This window comes from Enhydra lutris, unplaced genomic scaffold (genome assembly GCF_002288905.1).
Source record: "Enhydra lutris kenyoni isolate GAN:26980312 unplaced genomic scaffold, ASM228890v2 scaffoldscaffold21, whole genome shotgun sequence".
Taxonomy (NCBI): domain Eukaryota; kingdom Metazoa; phylum Chordata; class Mammalia; order Carnivora; family Mustelidae; genus Enhydra; species Enhydra lutris.
Window position 1 is genome coordinate 65,530,854 of NW_019154105.1, and position 24,148 is coordinate 65,555,001.

At 51.4% G+C, this 24,148-nt stretch overlaps 1 protein-coding gene across 6 annotated transcripts in view; it reads left to right on the forward strand.

Moving 5' to 3' along the window:
* The window catches only part of LOC111149332 (TBC1 domain family member 14), a 102,591-nt gene that overhangs the window by 22,122 nt on the left and 56,321 nt on the right, over positions 1–24,148 (forward strand). For 5 of the 6 annotated variants that reach the window (XR_002640757.1, XM_022506328.1, XM_022506327.1 and 2 more), the window contains exon 3: positions 23,946–24,066. Coding sequence is in view for 5 of the 6 variants with exons in the window: in XM_022506328.1 (XP_022362036.1) it covers positions 23,946–24,066 (121 nt within the window). In the remaining variant the exon portion in view is untranslated. Of the gene's footprint in view, positions 1–14,540; positions 14,576–23,945; positions 24,067–24,148 lie in introns of those variants that run through there. The other variant, XM_022506330.1, reaches the window with a different exon arrangement.

The following is a 24,148-nucleotide window of genomic DNA, read 5'->3' on the forward strand; positions in this document are numbered from 1 at the left end:
AGGCACCGCCTCCCCCATCTCAACATCCTGACCAGAGCGAAACCTCCTTACAGTCAGTGGACACGTCGTCGTCACCCAGAGTCCGCGGTTAGTGGCCAGGTCACGTTCCATGCGGAGTGACCTGTATCCATTGTTACCATGGCACATGAGGTGCTGCCCTGCCCTAGACAGCCTGCTCCCCTCCCTCCCTACACACCCCTGGCGACCACCCATCTTCTTCCTGCCTCCATAATTTCGTCTTTTCCAGAATGTCAGGGAGTTGGAATCCTCACAGTGCAGCCTGTTCAGACTGGCTTCTCTGGCTTGGTAATGTGCATTTAAGGTTCCTCCCTGTCTTTTCATGCCTCGATGAAGCTCGTTTCTTCCTAGCACTGAATATTATCTCATTGTCTGAAACGGACCATTTATTTTTTCATTCATCTCCTGAAGGACATCTCGGTTGCTTCCAAGCTTTGGCAGTTGTGGATAACGTGGCTGTAAATATCTCCATGCGGGTTTTTGTGTCGACAGGAGTTTTCAAATCCTTCGGGTAAACAGCAGGGAGCCTGATGCTGGATCAAACGTAAGAGTGTGTTTAAGTTCAGCAGAAACTGCCAAACCGCCTTGTGGAGCAGCCGTCCTGTTTCTGTGCCCACCCACAGTGAGCGAGGGCTCCTGCGGCTCTAGGAAGCCTGCTAGGAAGGAAGCAGGATCCTCTGTGGATGGGATGGGCCCCTGGGGTGAAGGAGGGAGTGTGATGAAAGGAGAAGGTACGAGAGTCATCGTGGGGCGTGGGATTGCAGGATCTGGCTCTGTAAGAGAGTGGGCAGCCTGCCTCTGGGGGGTACGTGTGCCAGGCCCAGGCGTGTGTGTGGGCCATGGTTGTGATTATGCTGAGTTGGGATGAAAGGGGAGGCAGGCAAGGGAGTTGAGGGAGTGTGGAAGCTGGGGAAGGGGTGGGGGACGTCAGGAGGGCAAGCGGCAGCGAAGGAGGATGGACCAGTGGGATCTTGGTGGGTGGAGGAATCGGAGGAGCCGGTTGAGGGATCCAGGCCTAAGGGTAGCGGGGAGCCTTCATGGTGTGGATAAACGGGCTTAGGGCAACAGCCAGCTGGCCGTGGAGCTTGGAGGGCTCAGCCCCCACCTGGATCCCTGCCCTGCTCAGTCTGACCGTAAGACTCAACCCCGGGAGGTCACGTGCTGTTCCAGGTGTCTGGTAACTCCTCCAGGGGGTTGGAAGGAGGAGGCAGAGCACCTTCACGGGACCCCTTTCTGGTGCTCAGTGGGGGGAGGGAGGTAGCAGTTCCCTACCGGGGGCATTGTTGGGACGGGTGCTCCTTCGCTGGGCTGGCCATGGGTACACGGAAGCTCCCGTTTGCGAGCGGCATCTCCTCCTGCCGGAAAGGCCGGCATGGGGCGCCCTGCTCTGGGTGCTGTGATCCTCTGGAGTGGCCCAGGCCAGGATGGCATGAGGGGAAGGAAATGCCATGAGGAAATGTCCAGGAGGAGCACGGACCATCATCATGCAGGGGCCGTCACTTCCTCTTCTTCAGTCCTTGGCCTTCTCTAGGGAACCCCGTCCTCCCTCCATCTGGCTGCTCGAAGCCGATGTCTCTTTGGCATTCCCCACCAGGCACTAGCCTCCTGAAGGCCAGGCCTGCGGAGGTGGGGGCTCGCTCACTCAGGAACACTTCCATGCTTCTCTGAGGCTCTGCATCCTTGCATTGTTGCTGTAAATGCTTACCCACCATCAGAGTTCCCTCCAGCCTCCATGTGAGGACCAGCCTCATGGGCCTTCTGTGTGCTCCAGGGCGCCCTTGTTCCCACCAGAGGGGCACAGAGAAGACGCTGGGGGTGGGTTTGTGTGTGTCCCAGAAGTTGCCTTGCTGCTGTGGCTTTGGCTGCTGTCCTTCTGATGGGCCCGATCTCCTGCGTGTTCAGGTTCTTGGATCCCTTTCCTGCATCCGTGTCCCCAAGCGTCTCTTGGAGCAGGAGCCCCTTGAGGTCAGTGGGGAGTGCGCACAGGGAGGTCCCGGCGGCTGCCGTTGCATCGTGGCTGTCGTGGGCTACAGCCCTGTGTGGGGAGGGCTGTGGAGGCCACAGTGAAGCCTCCCACATGTCGCAGGGGTGAATATCATCCCAGCTCTGCCACTTACTCCCCCCCTGCACTGGCAGCAAGTTGCTCTGTCCCACGTGTCAAACGGAGAATTGGGCTAGTGGTCTCCTCCAGCAGGAGAAACATTTCCCGGCTTGGCGCCTCATCTGCCTGCAGCCCTCCTTCCCTCCTCTGCCAGGCTCAGCGACCCTCTTCTGGGAGCAGGTGGCACTTCTGCCCTTTGCTGCTGCCCACACTGCGTGAGAGGGGCCCACTGAAGATTCCCAGCAGAGTGGAGTCCCCGGCTCCCGGCCCAAGCAGCCCCCCCTTGTTCGGTACCATTGGTGGGTGCCCCTCGAGGGCCTGCATCATACCCCCACACTCACACCTAGATGGAATTCAGTAAACGTTTGTCAGATGGGTGAGTGGAGACGGCTTCCATGTCCTTGGTGAACACCTCCCCAGGACCAAGTGCTGAGGACGCAGCCACCACCAGCCCCGTCCCCCCAGTAAATGTAACAGATGCCCCTTGTAGTCTGGTGCGGGTGCATAGCTGCAAGAGATGCTCCAGCTCAGGCTTTCAGTGCCGGTGCTGGGGAGAGAGAAACCGCAGGGTGTCTGGAGAGGGACGAGGGATGCAGGGGAGCCCAACCTCTGTGAGAAGCAGAAACCAGCGGGTTCAGGTCCCTGGTCCCATGGTGCCTTGTGTGCACTTTGTCTCACCTCTTCTATCATCTGGGGTCTTACGTTGGGGCGCGGTTGTCGCCTGAGCTGTCCGGTGTGTCTGCCACTAGCCACACGAAGCAGTTGAGACTGAATTGAAGCTGGCAGTCTGACTCTGCAGCTGCCTGAGCCACATTCCGGGGCTTTTCCATCCCCGTGGGAAGCTCCGTTGTTCAGCGCTAGTCTGGTTGGTCTAGGTGATGAGCTGGCACTTTACTTTTGGCCTTTGTTCTTGTGAAGAAGCGAATCTGGAGGGAAGTGAATGGAGCCCAGGGAAGCCTGCAGCAGAAAGCACCGGAGGCTAGGACCCCTGGGGGAAGGCAGAGGCTGAGGGGAGGTAGCCCGCTGCTGGGAAGGCCGGCTGGGGTGGGGGGAGGGCCGACCTGCCCTCGGTCCGGCTGGCCCAGGGACAGCAGCTGCCTTGCAGGGTGTTGGGGATCTCACTCGAGATCCTGTCCAACATTGCCCCTGAGCTCTGGGGCACATTCTAGCATCTGGGGAGCTGCATGCAGGGAGGTGGAGGGGTGAGCACCTTGGACTTGCCCTATGGTGCCTCCAGCCCGGAGACTGAGAACCCAGAGGGCGTTCAGGGAGTGAGGTCTCAGAGCCAGAGACGGGAGTATCTGTTCTGCCTGTCCTGTTGGGTTCTGGGCACCCAGCTGTGTTCTCCTGAACCTTCGTTTCTTTTCTCCCAAATGGCAATAACAAGGCTGAGCATACAGCGTGCTTGGCGTAGTGATTGGTGTTTGCGCCCCACCAGAATTCATTAGGGGCCTCTGTGTACCCCTGTGGTTGAATGAGTGAATGCTAGCAAGGGCCAACCTGCCCAGGAGCTGAGCACTAGAAAAGGGAGAATGGAGAAAAGAAGGATTTGATCCATCCCAAAGGGTGAACGGACTTGACTTCCTCTGTGTGATTGTCTGGTGACGGGTCAGAGCAGGCCACTTGCTGGCTTTCCTGTGATCCCGCCAGCTCGAGACCGCATGTTGAACTCCAGGGAACGCGAACAAGTTCTGTGTTCCAGGTTGAGTCTGATGATCTGTTGTCCTTCCCTTGGGGGGTTAGGAAACTTCTGTTTGAGGAAGAAACCTTTCAAGTTCAGCCACTTTTTGTTGAATGTAGACCTTGAAATCCCCGTTTGTCTCAGGTGGGGCGGGCAGGCACCTTCGCTGTGGTGTGTCAAGGCGATGGCATTCAGGAGTAGTGTGGACCGAACCAGGAAGGGACTTCGCCGGCTTACACATCTGCTTACCCGTCCTGTTCAGGAGCCAGATCGTGTCCTGGTGGACCTCGCGGGTTACACTGATTTCTCTGCAGTGCTTCTGCCCTGGCTTCTGGGAGCTGTGCTGTCCTTAGAAATCTCACAGCCATGAGGCGCTTGGGTGGCTCAATCGGTTAAGCGTCCGACTCAGATCATGATCTCAGGGCTGTTAGTTGGAGCCCTATGTCAGGCTCCCTGCTTGGTGTGGAGTCTGCTTAAGTCATCCACTCTCTCTCTCTCTCATGTAAATATTTTTTAAAAAAGGAATTTCAGGGGCACCTGGATGGCTCAGTCAGTTGGGCGTCTGCCTTTGGCTGAGGTCATGATCGCAGGGTTCTGGAATCAAGCCCCACGTCTGGCTCTGTGCTCAGCAGGAGGCCTGCTTCTCTCTCTCCCTCTGCCTCTCCCCATTTGTGATTTTTCTGTCTGTCAAATAAATAAATAAAATCTTAAAAAAAAACCCTTTCATACCTATAAGCAAGATAGTTTTGGGCTGTGGCCAAAAGGAGGATGTATTTATTCCATGCGAGAGTCATCCGGCTTTCCGCATGTGTGTGCCACCCTCCGTGCGCTGGCACTATTGGGAAATCACACACTGGGTCTTTATGGGAAGTCCCAGATTTCTGTGTTTAGAGACTTTCCAGTCTGCCTTCTTTCTGTCCGTGGTGAGGTTATGGTCAGCCTGGGAAGGGGGGGATTAGCAGGAAACGCAGGACACCGTGGCGGCATGGCAATTTGTGGGGTTCGGAGAAACCCACAGGCCGCCCCATTCCTACAAAGTGCTTCTCTCGCCACCGGCTGCTTCCTGCTCGCACACTGATCTCCCTTTGCCCGCTTAAGAAAATGTTCACAGAACACCCGAGCAATTAAAGCTGTCCTGCTCTATGTTCTACCCATCAGCGCCCATTCTAAAGTGTTTACAGATTTGTTTGGAGGAGCCTGAATATTTGGCATAGGGAACATCAAATTCTCTTACGCCTTCTGTATTTTTCATGTGCGCAAGGACATACCAGATTGCCACATCCAGTCTGCTAGTTCCTGTTGCTGTTAAGTGAGCTGAGTTTGTAACCGAGAGTTGTTTTGATTTCAGTTTTGCTGATTCTTTGTTGTGAGTAGTTGTGGTTTATCTCAGGATTCGTGTAAGGTTCTGTAGATGGGAGAGTGATGAGTCATCCAGATTTGCCTAATAGCCGTTCTGGGCCTGCAACATCCCGTTTTCCTATTAATTCCCCTTTGCTTCCAACTAGAGGCTTTTCAAATCCAGGCTCTGTGTGCACAGTGTTATGGAAATAGTACATGTCTGCAGGACTTGGAAAACTAGGTTTGAATTTTAGTCCTAATTCTTTCAGGTTTCAGGTTTGCGTGTGAGACCCATCTCCCTCAAAGTGGTGCAGAGGTGGAAGGGGCCTGGCCTTGGAGTGGGGGTGGGGGGACTGAGAGGCCGGGTGGAGGAGGACATTGGCTTGCTGGGTCAGCCCTTGTCCTAGCTCCTAAGGGGTCTATCCCAGAACGAGCAGGTTTTATTCCTTTTAGAAGTTTCTTTGAAAACAGGTATTTTTAAAGCAGAAGAAATCGAGTGGTGGTCCCAGTTGGTGGGGAAGACCCATGAATGCACGTTTACTCCTGTGAATGTCAGCTGCTGTAACAAACTTGACACCTGCGTGGTGGCCCAGGTGGATGGAAGTTCATTTGCGGCTGGTGCTCTCCCAGGGTCTCGCCATCTGGTGGCTCTGGAGATTGCTCCCTGAGTTCTGTGGGTTTCTCTGCGTCAAGCCAGGAAGGGGCTGGTGGGGGTGCAGTTTCAGGGCCCAGCTGGCACTTTTGGTCACGTGAAGCCCACCTGAAAGGGAGGTCGGGAAGTGGGACCAGTACCCAGCACCGGGAGGAGGTGGGTTTAGCAATAGCCGGGAGCCTCGGCCCTTTTGGGGATCGTTGTTTTTTTTCCAAGCCCCCTTCCTCTCTCTCCTTCGCTAGGATTAAATGCTTGGAGTTGATGAGGTGAATGCATTGTTATTCTCTTGCTAAATGGTGGATCCCACCAGTTGTGGGCGGGATTCCAAACTGTGGTGCGGCACAAGGAACATTCTGGATCCACCCCTGCGCCCCTCAGACCTCCAGTTCAATTTGTACTCTAGCCATACTTGGAGTTCTCCTAACCTGTGTCTTGTCTCTGCACCTCAGCCCATTTTGTTGCCTCTGCCTGGCAAACTCCTGTTTGTCCTTTAGGATTTCACTTAAGTGTCACCTCCTCTGGGAGGCCTTCTGTGATCGTGATCTCTGCAACCCCTTCCAGGGCCTTCATTTGGATCCCGCAGCCCCTGGACTTCTGACACAGCATGGACACCCTTCCCACCCCTGGACCGTGAGCTTCTTGAAGACAGGGACCACATCTTACTCCTTGTTTTCCTAGCCGGTGCAGAACCTTAGTAGATGTTCAGTAAATAACCTGAAGTGAACGATAGGTAGGCTATACATTTTAAAAAGTAGTAAATTTGGCATACTTCAAAACTTGAATGTTTTCCTTTTCAATTTTATTACTGTTCTAGATGCAGAGAGAAGTCTCTCCCCAGCAGTTTGGTCTGCCATGTCGGGTCACCCAGCTTCTGTAGCTTTTGGGTCACATGTACTGCCTCCATACCTGTGCTGTCTGCAGAGCTGGAATGTTCTTCTGAGTTTTTTATTTTAATTTTAATTTAATTTAATTTTTTTTACTGAGATCTTCGATGTGTTTTGTTATGGATTTTTTTTTTAGGACAATAAATTTTTTTTAATGTGTTTTCTTAATGCTTCTCTTTATTTAAAAATACACAGGAAAATTTTGGTTTTTTATGTTCATCATTCTGTTTTTGTCCTTTCTACTTTTATACTTACTACCGATTTTTCCCTCCTGCCATATTTCCTTAAAGACTTTTTATGAATTTTAAACTTAAAACTGTGTGTTTTGTAGTTTGGTACCCTCCTTTTCACTTCTAGAAGACATGTCCGCTCGTAATTAGACCTTGTTCACCCATTTATTAATGACCTTGTGGTATTCCGTCCTGTGAATCATTTACTGATCCAACAGTAAGGAAGTAGATTTTGTTCCTGCTTTTGGATGATAAAATCACCTGTGTGCAAGTCAGCATGCATTATCCACCATTCCCATGATTTCCTGGGACCGGATTCCAGGTGACTACCGTCCCACTTCCTGCTTCCGTGACCACGTCCCGACCGCTGGTCTGCCCTCTCATGAGCGTGGATGGTGACGCCGCTGGAGCTGTCTGACCATGGTGTGATTTTACTGGCAGTGAAAATCCGGCTTCTGTTTTATGAATGAGGCTGAGGGACTGTTAAGAGTTCGTTGAAGCTCCGGCCACAGGTTACCATGAACGGCTGTTGGGGGATATGTCCTTCTGGGGACTCTGGTCTGCTCAATGAAGAGATGCCTGTGGATTTCTCCTCTTCTCCTGCTGGGCCCTTGCTTGGGCTCATGAGACTGACCCTGACTTTGCCTGAGATGCCCCCCTCCCCTCTGCCCCCTGTCGCCTTGGCCCATTTCTGCACGTGTTTAAGGCCTGTTCTCACTGACACCTCTTTTCTGCAGCCTTCCTGGCGTCTCCAGGACAGAGGGGACCTCCTCCAGGGGCACTCTCACCGGGCCTACTCTCCTGTGGCTTTACTATAGTCTAATCTAGCTTTGCACGTCTTGGGGTTACCGTGAGCCCCTCAAGGACAGGGTCTGAATGTGAGTCGTCCCTGATCCCCAGCTCCTGCCCTGCTCAGGTTCCTGATCGGCACTGGCAGATTAGCTAGACGTGCTTGTTCTGTGCACTTGTGCAGCGTGGACTCCTTCCTGGACCCGCGTGTAAGTGGCTTTTTAAATCCACAGAGGGCTGGCCTGCTTCCTGCTGTGCTCTGTGCTACGCATGTTCTGTATTCGAGAAAACAGGGATCTGCTGGCTTCGTGGAGCATGGTCTAAATTTGCTGCATGGAGGGAGAGGGTACACTCCTGGGTTAGGAGTCTCCCCACTGCCTGGATCAGTGGAAAAAGACAGGAAGATACTAGAAGAACTCACACTGTAAGGCAGGTGTTCACAGTGTGGTTTTGTTTTAGTGAGTACGGTTGTTGAAGTAGTTTAAAGCAAAATCTAAAAGGTAGTAATGCGCTATTCACGGAAGCTGCTGGAAAGGAGTTAATCTCGAATTCATATAGGTTAAAGTATCAGCTAAAGAAACAAGGAAGGGAAACATTTATTAATTAAAGAGCAAAGTTCTCGCCACCCTTGCTGTACAATAGAATTGTCCGGAAAACCGAAAAAAGAAATTAGCGTCCAGGCCCCACCCTCAGAGATGAGTGGGGTGAGACTTGGGCACTAGGAATTTTTTTCGAAGCTCCCCAGGTCGTTCTCGCGTGCAATGAGGACTGAGAACCGCCAGTAGAAGGTAGAGATCTCAGGTAGAATCCGAGCCTTACGGTCTGTCTAGTGACCGTAGGCAAGGGGATGGCTCTGAATTCCCCGTCTGTTAAGATAAGGAAGACCGTGTGAGCCCCTCGGGGGTGAAGTCCTATGTCTGGTCATCGGGTAACTGCGGTCCGTGTCTTTGGTGCCTGGGGTGTAGTGGGTGCCCCATGTGTACTTGTCGAATGAAAGAAACCAGTGTGAGCGCATGGGATTAGGATGAGATGAGGTGAGATAGTTGGCCCTGTGTGGTGAATGAATTGCTGTTGGTGGGATTAATAAGCATACTTTCTGGTCCCAAACCTCACTGAGGGGCGGGGACTCTGTTCCGCAAGTGGGAAAGGGAGAGGAGGCTCGTTTCTTACCCACAGTCGGTTTGCCATGAAGCTGTCCCTTGAGCCCGGGTCTGCCCGACACTAAATCCCCCGCACACTGTCTGTGCCTTAGGTCAGATCTTACTCCTTCAGGTTCCTAAAACAGGAAGGAACTAGTCATTCATGCCGCCTCTCACCTGTCTCCAGTCCCCGGTGGGCTCTTGCTTTATGATGCTTACAAGCCTTTGTTAACCAGCAACTCATCTTTCCTTCTTTTCCTTTCCATTCGGAGATTAAGAATACATTTGTATTTTCCCCCTTACAGGCATTTTCGCCCTGCCTTCTCTCTCCTAAGCTGACGCTAGAGAACGTGTCCCTGTGTCACTTCTGCTTCTGTTTGATGGTTGGAGAGCATTTGAAGGAGGTCTCAAGGAGGCTGTGGTGACGCAGGAGAGCCCTGGGGCTTGTTTTGGGCTCGGTGACTTAGTGGTGAGAGGCACACAGTTTCCTGCAGGCCAGACTTAGTTAATGTTACGTTAGGTGTCTACCATCCAGATTAGATGCCAGGCCCTGGGGACACGGAAGCCCAGGAGGCCATGCCTTCCCTGCACCCCCGCACAGCGGGAAGTGATCCCTCAACTAGGATTCTCCAGGCCTCCGCCCAAGATGATGTACGGGTGTCCAGAGCCCCAAGGATAGACATGGTGGGGACGGGCTTGTCTGCCAGAGAGGACCCAGGAGTGGTTGAGTTGAGCTGCTGGTGACTGGAGGGAATGCAAAGTCGCATGTACAGAGGAAGCACACTCACGCACTGGCCCTGTGGAGAGTGTTGCCCACACCCCCGCAGTCGCCATCCCATGCCGTCCCTGTCAGGACCTCACTCTGCTAGGGCAACCACTGTTCCGACTTCTGTCACCGTAGATCAGTGTGCTTTTTTTAGCTTTAAATAGCTGGAGTCCTATAGCATGGCCTTTTGTGTCTGGCTTGCTTTGCTCCCCTTCCAGGACATTCACCTGGTGGCTGCTGGACGGCAGTATTCGTTTGCTTTCATCATGTGTGATTCGGATGTGCACATACACCAGCGCGTGTTCTCCATGGGGGGACACGTGACTTGTTTTCGGTTTTGATAACTCAGGAGAACGCTCATCACAGTCCTCTCGCACACGTGTTGTGGTGCACGGGTCCCGGGGGGTGGGGGCTCCCACCATCAGTCTGCGTCAGTCACAGCCACTGGGTGGTTTCCGGTACACTGGGCGGGCAGCATGGTTGTACAGACTTCTAGTGGCGGGTGGGCATTCTGGGTGCAGGGTCCTCTCCAAAATCCGCTAGCTTTTTGTTTTTGCCATTCCGGTGATAGATGGAGTAAAGGGTATTGGGTTTTCGTTTGCATTTCCCTGATGGCTAATGATTTGGTGCATTTTTTCAAATTGGACTGACCATGTGGCATCTGGTGGAGTGTCTGTGGTTGTCTCACTGACTTGTGGGCACCCTTCATGTACTCAGGAGGAGAGGCCTTTGTGAGATGGACATACTGCAAATATGTACGACACTGTGACTTGTCTTTTCACTCTCTCAGTGTTTTTTGTTTTCCGAGCGAACAGAAGTTCTTAGCTGTAATGAATTTTAGTTTTTTAGAATCTTTTTTTTATGATTAGTGCCTTTTGTATCCTGTTTAATTCTTCGTTCTCTTCCAGAAGCTTTGCTTTGCCAACTATGTCACTGACCCATCGGAATTAATTTTCTGTATGGTGTGAGGTGGTGGTTCATGTTTATTTACTGTGAAGACCATCCTGCTCACTGAACCTTTGAAATAAATCAGGTGACCATATATGTTCCGTTTTTTACCAATAATAGCTTATATAATAGGTCTTGATATCTCATAGAGTAAGCCCTTCTATTTCTTTGTTCTTTAGGATTATTTTGACTATTCTAGGTACTTTTCATATCCATATAAATTTTATTTTATTTTTTAAAATTTATTTTATTTTATTTTATTTAAAAATTTATTCTATTCTATTCTAAGATTTTATTTGGCAGAGAGAGAAAAAATGAGAGAGGGAACACAACCAGGGGGAGTGGGAGAGGGAGAGGGAGAAGCATGCTCCCCACTGAGCAGGAAGCCCGTTGTGGGGCCGATCCCAGGACCCTGGGATCACAACCTGAGCTGAAGGCAGATGCCTAATGACTGAACCACCCAGGTGCCCCTCCATCTAAATTTTAAAATCAGCTTGGCAATTACCACAAAAACATCTGTGGTTTTCTTTGCAATTACATTGAATCCTTTGATCATTTTTTACTATATGAAGACTTCTGATCTCTGAATGTGGTATTTCTTCCATTTATTTAGGTTTTCTATAATTTCTCCACAATATTTTTTAGTTTTTAATGTAAGGTCTTGTGTGTCTTTCATTGTAACTTATTCCAAGATAATTGTTAATTTCTGATGGTTTTATGGATGCCATTCTATAAATGTTTGCTGGAAATGTAATTACATTGTGTAGAGAACTTGAATCCTGTAATCTTGCTAAATTCAGTTATTCTAATAGTTTATCTTTGGATTCGTTGAATTTTCTTTATAGAAGATATTTTGTCTGTGGATGAGCTTTACTTCCTCCATTTCTTCCACCTTTCATTTCGTTTTCTCACCTTATTGCATGGCGAGGAACTCCCAGATAGTGCTGCTCTGAAGTGGTGTGGGCAGAAACCCTTGTCTGGCTCCTGGTCTCTGGGACAGATTTACCATTTCCCCATTGACTGTGGTGTTTGCCGTAGGATCCCTCTTATGAGACACCTTACTTTTTGTGAGAAACCTGTTATCAGATTAAGGAAGTTCCCTTTGATTCCTGGTTCTATGATTTAAAAAAAAAAAATCATGACTGTGTTGCATTTTATCAAATGTTTTTTCCTGCATCTGTTGACTTTGCATGTGTTTTCTCCTTTATTTTGCATAGTAAATAACAGTGTATTTTTCTAATGTTAAGTAACTAACTTTGTATTCTTAGGAAAAAATCCCAAATTGTTTGTGTTACATCATTCTTTTATACCTATTGTTGGGTTGGTTTGGTAATACTTTATGAATTTCTGTCCATATTTATAAGCATGTGACATGTAATTTTCCTTAGGTTTTGGTATCAGGATTATGCTGGCTTTCTAAAATGGGTTGAGTGTTCTGCTTTCTGTTTCTCAAAGTTTCTATAAGATTTTTCTCTGGTGGTTGAATGATCCTACTGATACGTTATAACTTACAGAACCAAACACCAAAAGACTCAATTTTATTGTATATGACTTTCATTTATTTGTGTATGTATTTTTTACACTTTAAAAAAAAAAGATTTTATTTATTTATTTGACAGAGAGAGAGAGAGAGAGAGCTCACAAGTAGGCAGAGAGGCATGCAGAGAGAGAGAGGGGGGTAAGCAGGCTCCCTGCTGAGCAGAGAGCCCAATGTAGGGCTGGATCCCGGGACCCTGAGATCATGACCTGAGCCCAAGGCAGATCCTTAACCCACTGAGCCACCCAGGCGCCCCCCTATTTTTTACTCTTTAAAGGTAGGCTCCGAGTCCATCATGGAGCCCAATGCAGGGCTTGAAATCATGACCCTGAGGTCAAGAGTCACGTGTTTAACCTACTGAGCCACTCAGGTACCACTATTGTACATGAACTTAAAAAATAATAAAAAGGCTTCACAGGAGGGGCGCCTGGGTGGCTCAGCGGGTTAAGCCTCTTCCTTCCACTCAGGTCATGATCTCTGGGTCCTGGGCTCGAGTCCTGCATCAGGCTGTCTGCTCAGCAAGAAGCGTGCTTCTCTCTCTCCTCCCTGCTCCTCCGCCCTCTCTCTTGCTATCTCTGCCACTGTCTCTGCCTCTCAAATAAAGGACTGTTCTGACTAAATGCATGCACTTACAAATTCCTGCTGTGCTGCTGGAGGAGACCTGGTCTGGCGCAGCAGCAGGTCTGGGTGGGGGAGTGGGGCTGGGATAGAGCAGGCAAGCCCTCCGGCCCCTCTCCCTGTCACTCTCCTCACGCCACGCTCTCCTGCACTAGCCACCTGCAGCTTCATGTGCCTGCGTCCCTCCAAATAGTTCCTCAACCTGCCGTATGTGGGTTTCTCCACTGTATGTCAGAAAAAAAAAAAAATCCAAAAATATCTGTATTTTAAAAACCCACAAAGAATACTCAGGTCCAAATGGCCTCACTAGTGAATTCTTCCAAATCTTTAAGGAAGAAGTACACAAACTCAGAGAACAAACCTCTTATTCCTCCCCTCAGCACCCCAAGGAAATACAGTAGATCATTCAATAAAAACATTTATAGGCATTATTCACCAAGAAAAATGTATTCAACTAGGACTTTTTGCTGCCCCCGCAAGGACCATTTAACATTGTGGGCGTATGTGTGTCTATCTGTATTTTTTAAAAATTCCCCAGTGAAATCTTTTTTTTTTTTTAATATTTTTAGTCGGAGCAGCCCTTCTCAAACCTGAGTGAGCATCACAGCCACCCAGAGGGCTCATTCGGAGCCTGCTGGCCTTATCCTCAAGTTTGATTCAGTCGGTCTGGGCAGGGCTCGAGAATCTGTGTTTCTTGCCCCTTCCCAGGTGATGCGGCCTCCAGTCCAGGTTCCCCACTTTGGGATCCGTGCTGCCAGAGGACATGGGTTAGTTGGCACCTGTCTGTCATAGGCTGTGCTGGGGTCAGTGTGTTGTTTGCCATCCCAGAGCCCATTCCTGTGCCGTGCTGTGTTGCACATTTGATTGTTTTCTTTTTTCTTTTGGATAGCAAAAGTAATACATGCTCATTTGTTGCTGCTGTTGTTTCTCTTTTCTTTTTTAAGCAGTACAGAAATTTGTAAAAGGAGAATTTCTCTCTTTGGCCCTCACCGCCTCCTCCTGCCAGAGCTGGCCACCTGCTGGCTCTCTGCAGTCAGACGTTTCCTGTGCTGTTGTGAACACACACACACACACACACACACACCACCACCACCACCACCACCACCACCATCACCCCCACCCCCGGGCTGGGGCGCATGAAGGATTGTTTTACCACAGACTAATTGTTGACACATGACTGAGGGATGCCCTCGTGACGCCCCAGGGAGGCCCGACCTAGAGCAACTTCTTGTGGGTTTACATTAGGTCATTTTTCCTGACCTTGTAGTTGTTCGTTAGATCTTGTCCTTTTTTTATACCTTGCGGTACTTGAAGTCATGAAGGTGGGAGCACCCTCTAGTGAGGGTTCTTATGCAAGTTTGTGCCAGGGGTTTATGTGAGAGCGTTTGGGACCCACCTGTATACCTGATTGCTTTTTCAAAGGGTGCTGTCTGGCGCTCGGGACACCTTGTGCCCAGTGGGATTCTGCTTTTGCCCTCAGAAGAAGCGGCTGTCGGTTTCGTGGCTGGTTAGCCCACCATGGCTGGCAGGCTGTGGCTCTGGGTCACTGCAGAGATGTCAGAGAAGAGCTGTGTCGGGAACCCGGTCACACGGGCTTTGCTTCCCAGACCGCCTACCCTCCTCCCTCCCTGTGACTAGTTAGGAGTCAGAACCCTGCCCGCCCCACCCCTGCCTTTCCAGCTGGGCCGCCCCGTCCCTGTGCCTTAATCTTCCAGACTGTGGAGCAGGGCCCCAAATGGTGCCTCCCCAGGACGGTGGCCCCAGCCCCAGGAATGTGGCCTGGGAGAGTCCGCGCTTCTGGAGCTGGCGTTTCAGAGCTGCATGGCCACTGTCGACACCATGGCGGTCTCCCCGGCGTTCCTGTTAATGGACAGGTTTGTGGTTGCCGTCTTGCCTTTCTTGATTTTGTAAATGGAGGCATCATTGGAGCTTGGTTCTTGCCTGTGTGTAGGTTTTCGCAGGATTTAGCCATATCCCCCCTTCACCGCCCCCGGGGCAGAGCTGTGTCTTTGGTGTTCCTCGGTTTAAGCTGGTGTGGTCCTGTGTCTCCAGGAGGGTTCCCGTGGGCCAGGAGCTCCCGGGCCTGCCTGTGTATGCAGGTGGTTTCCAGTGCTCACTACACGCCTTCGTGTTGACCGTCGCCTCTGGTTTTAGGGATCGGCTTTTTAGCATCAGATGCTACTTAGGTAACGTTTTCTGAAGGAGGAGAGACGCCAGGTGTTTCTGGCTCTTGGGTACTTTTAATCGTGTGTGGAACTAGGAAGTTTGAGCCCCCTCTTTGGTCACAGTAATAACAACCCCTCAGTGTGTGTCTGACTCACCTCCTATTTCCTGTGTGTGTGTGTGGGGGGGGGGGGTTGTTACGCAGAGGCTGCCTTTGTAGAGTTCGGTTTTGTGTTTCCGTGACAGTGGAGTGGGCTGGTCTTCCCCAGGGCTCTCGGAGCAGAGTCAGAGGCCCTGTGTGAATGTCTGTAGCAGTGGAGCGTGCCAGTTTTTGAGGGCTGGAGATCTGGAAGAAACACCTAAGAAATGGGCTTTAGAGGAATCGTTGAAGATTTTTGCCTTTTCTGCTCCCCAAAGGAGTGCCAGGATTTCTGTGTCCCTTCAGGAGCAAGTTCCTTGACCTCACTGAGACTCGGTTTCCCATCTGTACCACGTCGACTCTCATACCTCTCCGGTGGGGTTCAAGCCCCGGTGGTGCTTCTGGGTGACAGTGACACGCCAGCAGGGACATCTGTGCTAAGTTCCGTCTCTGGCGAGGAACATGTGTGATGTGCCTGGTGCAGCACGAGGCCCCTGACAGGTGCTCTGTGAAAGGTGAGTGTGGCTCAGAAGATGGCGGAGAAGACGCCTGTCTGCTGTCCTGGGAACGGAATCTACATGTGTCGGCTATTTGTGACGACTGTGGAATGAGCTTTGGAATGTCTCTTTTGTCAGCGGGACAGAGGAGGGAAAGAGCCAGGAGCCCCAGGGAACTATTACTGAATTAGAAGCAAGAGTTCAAATGTACAGTCTCCAAGGAGAAGGACTTTGGAGGTTTATTTTCCAAGATTCTGAGAGAAGTTTTGAGAAACCCGATGAGTGTGTGTGGCTTGTGGAACCGGCTCCACCGGGTCAGGGCGGACTTCGACCTTGTGCTCCAGCTGCTTTGGCTTTCTTGGCCGGTGCTGCCAGCTGCCAGGGAGCAGCCTCGGAGCTTCGGGTCCAAGGCTTGGCCCTGCGTTGCTCAGCTGCATGCATGTCTCTGGGTGGGACTCCCCCGCCTCCGAATCCTGGCTTCCTCTGTTTTAAGTGGAGAGGAATAGTTCTTGTGTGATCGTTCTGATAATTCCTCCAAAAAGCACGCATTCAGTATATGTGTTCTCCTGTGTGCCGGCGACGGTTCTGGACCCTAGAGGCACTGCAGTGAATAGAGACGGGATTCTTGCTTCCTGGTCTTTACCTTCTGGTGATGAAAGCACAGAAAGTAAAAAGTTATCATTCTCAGCTGGAAATACACTGGAGGGCTTCCTGTCTGCAGGGAGCTGGCTCTGAGTGCTGCCCTTGGCACACCATCAGGGGCTTTGAAATACTCGGGTGTGGGGACCCAGAGCCAGCCCCTCATCTCCATTGACAGCTGTCGTTTTTGATTGCTCCCGGAGTCACCCTGTTTTGACCTCAGTCACGTCTGGAAGTGAAGTTCGTGGGGGCAGGGCAGTAACAGGGCAGTAACAGCCTCACCCCATAGCATCTAGGAAGAAAGGGAGTCGGTCCTTGGATTCTACTGTCTCTTGTCGGAAAACGGAGAGATGGAGCTTTGGGTAGAAGCCCTTGCTGGAGTCCCGTCATGTGGAAGCATGTGGTTTTGGTTTCAAAAGTCGAAACACGACAATGTTGGATTTGTGATGTTAATGACACTTAGGCTGCAGGACTCCTCACCTGTGCCTAATTTTGTGTTCATAGTTAAACTTCATTTTCTTTCTCAAGAGGATTCCCCGGGGTGCCTTGGGTGGCTCAGTCGGTGAAGCGTCTGCCTTCGACTCCGGTCATGATCTCAGGGTCCTAGGATGGAGCCCCCCCGGGATCCCTGCTCAGTGGGGAGTCAGCTTCTCCCTCTGCCCTCCCCCTCTTGTGTTCTCTCGCTTGCAGTCTTGGTCTCAAATAAATAAATAAAATCTTTAAAAAAAAAAAAAGGATTCCCCAAAGTAAATGAGCTTCAAAGCCCACTAAAACCCAGATCTGGCCCTGCAGACAGGTGCACTGGCCGGTCCTCTGAAGCGAGGACAGCGGAAGGACCAAGTGCAGCGTGGCCTGCCAGGGATCTGCGGCTTCCCTCCCGCTGGTGGTCGTGCAAGAGCACGTGCCCTGGGGGTCAGATCCTGTAGCCCTTCAGGAGAAGACAGAAACCTAGGTTGTTCTGTGATTTCTTGATCAACACAAAATGTTGACAGATGTTTCAAACTGGAAAACACCGTGTAGGCAGCAAACATGGGCTATGGCGTGACCTCTCCCCTGGGAACGCCCGCACACCCACCTGGCTTCATCCTCACCGAGGCCCCAGGAGGGTTTGTCCTCTCTGCTTACAGATGAAGAACAGCAGGCCCAGGGCTGCTGCCACTCCTGTGGGGATGTGGGTGGGAAGCCCTGATTGGAACCCCGTGGGTTCAGATTTGGGGGCCACTCACTAGGAAGGCCGCTGTTCTGCCTCTGCCTGACGCTGCTGTAGCAAGGGGGTGCCAGCATTGTGAGGGGATAGCAAGGAGCCTGGGCCACTTGGCGGAGCTTTGGAATGTGTCTTTTGGCCATCGTTGCCTTATTGCCTGTGCTGGCTCGCAGGAGGCTTGGGAGGGGGAAGGGAACGCGTGTGCGCTGCCCCATTAACCACAGTGCAGGCTCACTGCTCTTCTGGCCGGTGGTGGCCCACCCATCTCCTCGGTCTGGGAGAAGGGGACACTGCTGGGAGGCCTGCAAGGGCCCGGTTTTGATTCCCTGGTGGGTGATCTTGGGAACTTGCCTAACCTGTAGGCCATTTTCCGTGGCGCACTGTCCCCAGTCTCTCACAGTCCCCGCTCCCAGCTCAGTGGCCTGAAGCGCCGTGGGGGGAGGCCCGTGCCCCAGCTGCGCTGTCATGTAGGCCATGCGGGCTGAGCACCCGGATGCCTTCATGGGTGCGCTCTCTGTAGCTCTCCACTTCTCTCTCCCAGAAGGTTTTTGTTTTTATACCAGTAGAGCGGAACATTTTCATTTTCTCTTCAGCTTTTTGCTCGTATAAGTCACTTCCCACCTGACGCAGGCGCCCTGTCAATACGGTTTCTTTCTTCTCCCAAGGGCGGTCTGTGCTCTATACTTTTACAGAGCTCGCTTTTCTCCCTCAGCAACAGGTAGCTCGCAGTCTTTTGAAAGAGTGCCCCCCCCGACCGTCTTAGTGCTGCAAATGGGAGTGTCATGAACCCTTGGGCTGTTTTCTTTCAGTGTTTTTGTGACATCTTTAAACCCTGCTTGTTCCAGCTGGCATCTTTGGGCAGGGTGACTTGGGTGACGAGCACATTTCTCACACATTCAGCAGCATCTGTGGCTGGTGGCCCCGTCCTGGGTGGCGTAGGCCTGACTCTTTTGTCAGGGGGTGAGGGCTGTTGAGGTCACTGGGTTGTGTGTTTCCTCACTCCCTCAGCCCCACTCGGCCCCTTGTTAGGCTCCTGTGTGTGTCCTGCCTACGGAGCTGCACTGGACAAGCGGGGGCTCACAGCTGGAGGAGGCGGGGGAGAGGGAGCTGCGGTCAGGGTCTGAGGAAACCCGTGCTCAGCTGTTCTTGGTGAGGACCGGCTCCTGCTGGGCCATTTTGTTCCGGTGAAATGTGTCCGTGCCTGATCTTGCTGCTAATTGTGATGTGGCACTTTTCTTGAGAGCTGGTGGGCAGAAATTAACACGCCATTATTTTTAGCATGACTTTGTCACCGGTGGCCCATATCTCTTCCTCTGAGTTGTTGCCTCTTTAAATGAAAAGAATTATATTGTAAGCCAGGGGTAAGGACCCCAAGTGAAACCCTGCCTCCTTTTTCCTGCCTAAGGGTCTTTTGCCCCCACAGGATGGGAGGGTTAGTCTCTGTCCTTGTAGTTGGGCGTGGCTTTGTCCTCAACCACCCATGTGTTTCCCAAGGGCTCTCAGCATTGCTGTAAAGTGCATCCAGATAGGCCTCATCGACAGATCCCTGGTGGGGCCGGCCCTGCAGGGTCACCTCCCTTCAGCCCACCATTCCCGTAAACCTGGCCTGTGCCCCCCAGTCCCTCTGATGCTTCCAGGGTGCAGAGTGCCGGCCCAGCTGCAGGGGATTGAGTGGGGGGGCGGGGCTGGCAGTCCTTTAGAAGTCCTCCCACGGCAATGGGGATGACGGCAACTGTTCCCGTGAACCGAGTATGTGTGGAAGCAGCAGGCCAGGCCGGTGAGGTCCCTTGCCTCATTTGATCCTCAAAATGTGCCTGTGATCAGGAGCACACTGAGGGTAAGGGGTGAGGCACGTGTGGCGTTGAAGCCGGTGAGGGGATTTGGGGGACAGGGCTGGTGGGATTCATGTGTGCTCTCAGAAGACCACCCTGCCCGCCATGTGGAGGAGACTTCTGGGCATCGTGGCAGATACAGGGGGCATTCTGCAAGGCCCCAGGGTCTGCCGGGTCATGTCCTGTGCCTGAGGGACACTTGAAGGAAGCCTGGGGTAGGCGTATGTGGGCTGTGACAGGCTGGCTGCAGGCCTGATGCGTAGGCCCCAAAAAGACACAAGGAGGAGGGCTGGGGAGGGCGGCCAGACCCTTGTCAGATCAGGTGAGAGCTTTGGAGCTAACCTGAGGAGAGATGGAAGGTTTCTTAGCAAATCAGATTGGCTCGTTTGTTGTTCTGTAGAGCTGAGGCCCTCAGAACAATTCCCTGGATGAATGCAGCCTGGTGGGTTGTTGAGTGAGCCTCCTGCCTGAGGGTGCTCCCAGGGCCAGCTCCTGAGGGATTGTGAGGACGCCTCTGGAAGAGTCCACAGGTGCTTCCCCGTCGTTACTCACCCCTGCCAGCTGCAGGAGGGTAGACCTGAGTGGGCATTGCAGAAGGGGCGGTAGTCAGGAGGAAAGCCAGGCCCACTCCCAGGTAGGGTGCGTGCAGGTCAGAGGTGCTGAGTGGATTGGCTTGCGGGTGCGACTGGGTGGGGCTGCAGTCCCATTACACACCTCACAGCCCTGCACCTGCGTCCCCTGCAGACATGTACGGTGTCTGTTCCGTTTGCTGGCAAACAGGTGTGGCACACCTGCTGCGTGCTGGCTGGGATTGTGGGGGTGCAGAGGCGACTCTGCCCTGCCTCCTGGCAGCCCCACCCCAAGGAGGAGCTGCGTGGAGAGGAGTCAGGGGCCCTTCAGCAAGTGCAGGGTAACTGGCTGCATGCTGTGGGAGCTGAAGCCCTGCTAGGGTTGGTGGTAGCCGGTGGATGAAGGCTTTGCAGAACCTGGGCAGACGTGAGGGCTTCCTGGAGCTGCTGGTGGCACAGGTGCATTTGAAATGATCTTGATGAAACAGGAAGCTTGAATCAAGAGGTCCCTATGTTTTGCCCCTGGTGAAGTGTCACAGATGGTGGCAATGGCAGCAGGGGGTGCTAACTTGCTGAGGACCCATAGCTGTGGCTCTGGCCTCTCCTGGACTGGGGAGAGCGACACCAGTGTGTGACTCTCATCCAGGATGATCCCAAGGGTGCCTCCGGGCCAGCCAGACAGCACAGGGTTTAAAGGGCGCAGTCAGGGCTCCTGGGCTCTCCCTGCCCCATCTGCACACCTGGCCCTGGGAATGGGGCTTGGGCACATCATGGCCAGAGGCAGGGGCTTGGCTCCAGCTGGCCTCCTGGGCTCAGTGGCCAGCTCTGTGCCAGGCTTCCAGGGACCCACCGATCTGAAAGGGAAGCCAGAGGCCGGAACCTCTTTCTGGCCGGCTCCCTGTTCCCTGTGCTGAGGACACAAAGAGCTGAAGCTCAGGTGGGATTTCCTGTCCTTTCAAAGCTCCTTGGCCTCTTATCCATGACAAATAACCCAACCAAGGATACCTTTCGTGAGCCTTTCAGAAGTCGTGGCCTATCATGTATTGTGATTTTTTTTAAAAGATTTTTTTTTATTTATTTGATAGAGATCACAAGTAGGCAGAGAGACAGGCAGAGAGAGAGGGGGAGGCAGGCTCCCCGCTGAGCAGAGAGCCCGATGTGGGTCTCCATCCCAGGACCCTGGGATCATGACCTGAGCCGAAGGCAGAGGCTTTAACCCACTGAGCCACCCAGGCGCCCCATAAAGATTTTTTATTTATTTACTGAACAGAGAGAGATCATAAGCAGGCAGAGAGGTAGGCAGAGAGAGAGGGGGAAGCAGGCTCCCCACTGAGCAGGGAGCCCAATGTGGGGCCTGATCCCAGGACCTGGAGGTCATGACCTGAGCCGAAGGCAGAGGCTTAACCCACTGAGCCACCCAGGTGTCTCTTGTATGGTGAATTTTGATAAGTTCTCTTTGTACTATGTACAGACTTACAGAGCCTTCGCAGGGGATGGAGAAAACGAGGTTTCTGTTCCTCCTACTGCTTTTGCTGGCCGTCTGTGTGACTAGCTCCACCGGTCTGGTCCTGCTCCTGGATCCTAGTCACCGGTTGCTTCTGTGCAGGTCTCTGTCCTAGTCCTTACTACTCCAGACCCTTGGCGACCCGCATCTGTCTAGAATGGGGTCAGGTTTCATCACCTCACTCCCGGCCTCTCCTCTTCCAGGAGCATTTGGGTTCCTCACTATTTGTCCCTTGTGCCCTGTTCCCTTCTCCAGAGGCAATGCCTCTTCAGCAAAATGTAGACCGTTAGTGAGCCAAGAGTTCTGGAAGCTGAGGTTTTCGCTCTGTTTGAATCGTGTGTCCTCCACCGTTGGCCGAGTCTTAGATGTTAAACAGGTTGGGCCTGGGGACAGCTCAGAGTTTGTTTCTTACAAAGGTGTATAGAATTGCCTTGGCCTGTGAAGTGGTTTCTATTATAACCACAACAGAAAAGCAAGGAAGAGTATGTGAAACCATTTGTTTCCTTTTGAGAAGTTTTTATAACTTTATTTTGATTGATTTTCGAATTTGTTGAAAAGTTGCAAGAAAAATAAGGAACTTCCAAGTATCCTTTACCCAGATTCACTGTTCGTGTCTCACTTCATGTGTTGTTTATGTGTATTGTTTTGTTTTGTTTTAAGATTTTATGCATTTATTTGAGTGAGAGAGCAGGAACAGGGAGAGAGGGAGATGCAGGCTCCCCGTTGAGCAGGGAGCCCAGCCTGGGGCTTAATCCTAGAACCCGGAGGTCATGACCTGAGCCAAAGGCAGATGCTTAACCGGCAGAGCCACCCAGGTGCCCCTCACTTCCTGTGTTTTATCTGGTGTGTGACTGTGGTATCTATGCCATATAAGCAAGTAAGTATTTCTAGGAAGCATTAGAAGAACTGGTAGGAAGTACGAGTACCTTCCCTAAGAGCAAGGGCACTCTCTTACATAAGCGCTGTGTGGTTACAAGATCAGCAAATGTAACATAAATCTCGCGCTCTTTCCTAGTCCACAGTGTGTATTCACATCCCGTTAGTTGTTTCAGGAATCTTCTCTGATAGTCCGACTGCCCGTTGCCGCCATCAGCGTGGTGGGCTCTTGTCGGGGCCCCAGAGCGGGAGGCACGTGCCAGCTCCTCTGTGCTGGGACCCCGGGCTCTGAGCACCTGCCCAAGCAGGCTTGCCTTTGTACTGACAAGGAATTTGTGGGAGATGCTTTCAGAATCGGTGGAAACCATCATCGTCAGCTGTCAGCTGCCAGGCCGAGCGCCCACTGGTCCTTTCCCATGTCCATGCACCTGCCTGTGCTTCTGAGGCTGCATCCCTCCTCCTCCGCTTCTTTGTGCTTGCTCAGATCCATATGGGCTTTTGGATTCTTGTTTTATTCAGTGGATTATAATCCCTTGCCCTCCTTATTTATTTCAACGACTAGATTGTTCCCGATTTAGCCAGGGAGAGTCTGTATTTCACGTTGGCTTCTGTTTCCTTTAGACGCGTCCCCATTTTTCCCTGAGCACTTTCTTCCTTTCTGGCACAGGAGATGCCGCAGGGTCATTTTACATTTCCAGTGAGCCCTGGAAACTGTTTGTTTTTAATGAATGCACCAGCACGTACATTCCGAAACGTAGTTTATTTTGTACTACCAGTGGGGACTTATCTGTGGTCTTCGAGACTTTTGTTTACATGTTGGGAGGGAAGACCTCATGACTGCTGGCTGAGTGGCTTTCTTTTCATGGCCTGTGGAGACTCTCTATGAAGAGATAATGCAGATTTACCTTATAGATAACTTCAACTAAGCTAGAGGTTAATTATTAAAGCAACTGCTGTTTGTTTTTTTTTAAGATTTTATTTCTTTATTTAGAGAGCATGTGAGAGTGGGAGGTGGGGGAGAGGGAGAGAATCTCAAGCACACTTCACACTGAGCACAAAGCCTGACGCGGGGCTCGATCTCTCGGCCCTGAGATCATAACCTGAGCCGAAACCAAGAGTCGTACACTCAGCCCACTGAGCCCCCAGCGCCTAGCAGCTCTTATTTTTTAAGCACTGACTATGTACCTGTCATTTTAATTCCAACAAAGACCCTTGTTAAACATAAGGAAACTGAGGCTCAAAGAGATGAATATACTGGTCAAATTCACACAGTTAGTGAGTAACTGGGCCAGGGTTTCAATTCACTTCAGTCTGACTTTAAAACTCACTTTTTCTGGGGGCGCCTGGGTGGCTTAGTGGGTTGAGCCTCAGCCTTCAGCTTGGGTCGTGATCTTAGGGTCCTGGGATCAAGCCCGCATCGGGCTCTCTGCTTGGCAGGGAGCCTGCTTCCTCCACTCTCTGCCTGACTCTCTGCCTACTTGTGATCTCTCTCTCTCAAATAAGTTAAAAAAAAAAAAAAAAAAAACCTCACTTTTTCTGAGATATTTTGTTGTGATACAAGGTATTTCCTTACTCCGAATTGTAGAATTTGTACATGTCACAGTTGAACAACAAAAAGCTTATTTGTGGTTATGGGGCTTTTTCCCGGTTGCATAATTCTGTGTCTTCTCTGATGACAGGTCTGCAGAATTAAAACTTGTGGTTCCTCATGGTGGTCTCTCAAAGGAAGGTCTACTTGTTTTCATTAGAGAGTGACTTGGCGGTCCTGGTGTTTCTGTGAATACCCAGAAGTTCCCTAACCCTCTTATTTTCTTCCTATAGGAATTTGCTTGCTAGAAAACAGAATGCAAGACTTGACAAACAAAATGACTTGGGATGGAAGTTATTTGGAAAAGTACCACTTCGAGAGAATGCTCAGAAAGATTCAAAGAAAATACAAAAGGTATACGAGACCCAAAAACGCAGAAATATGCTGTGCAGCGCTATTTATGAACCTTGCGAAAATGACCTTTCTGGAGGCTTTG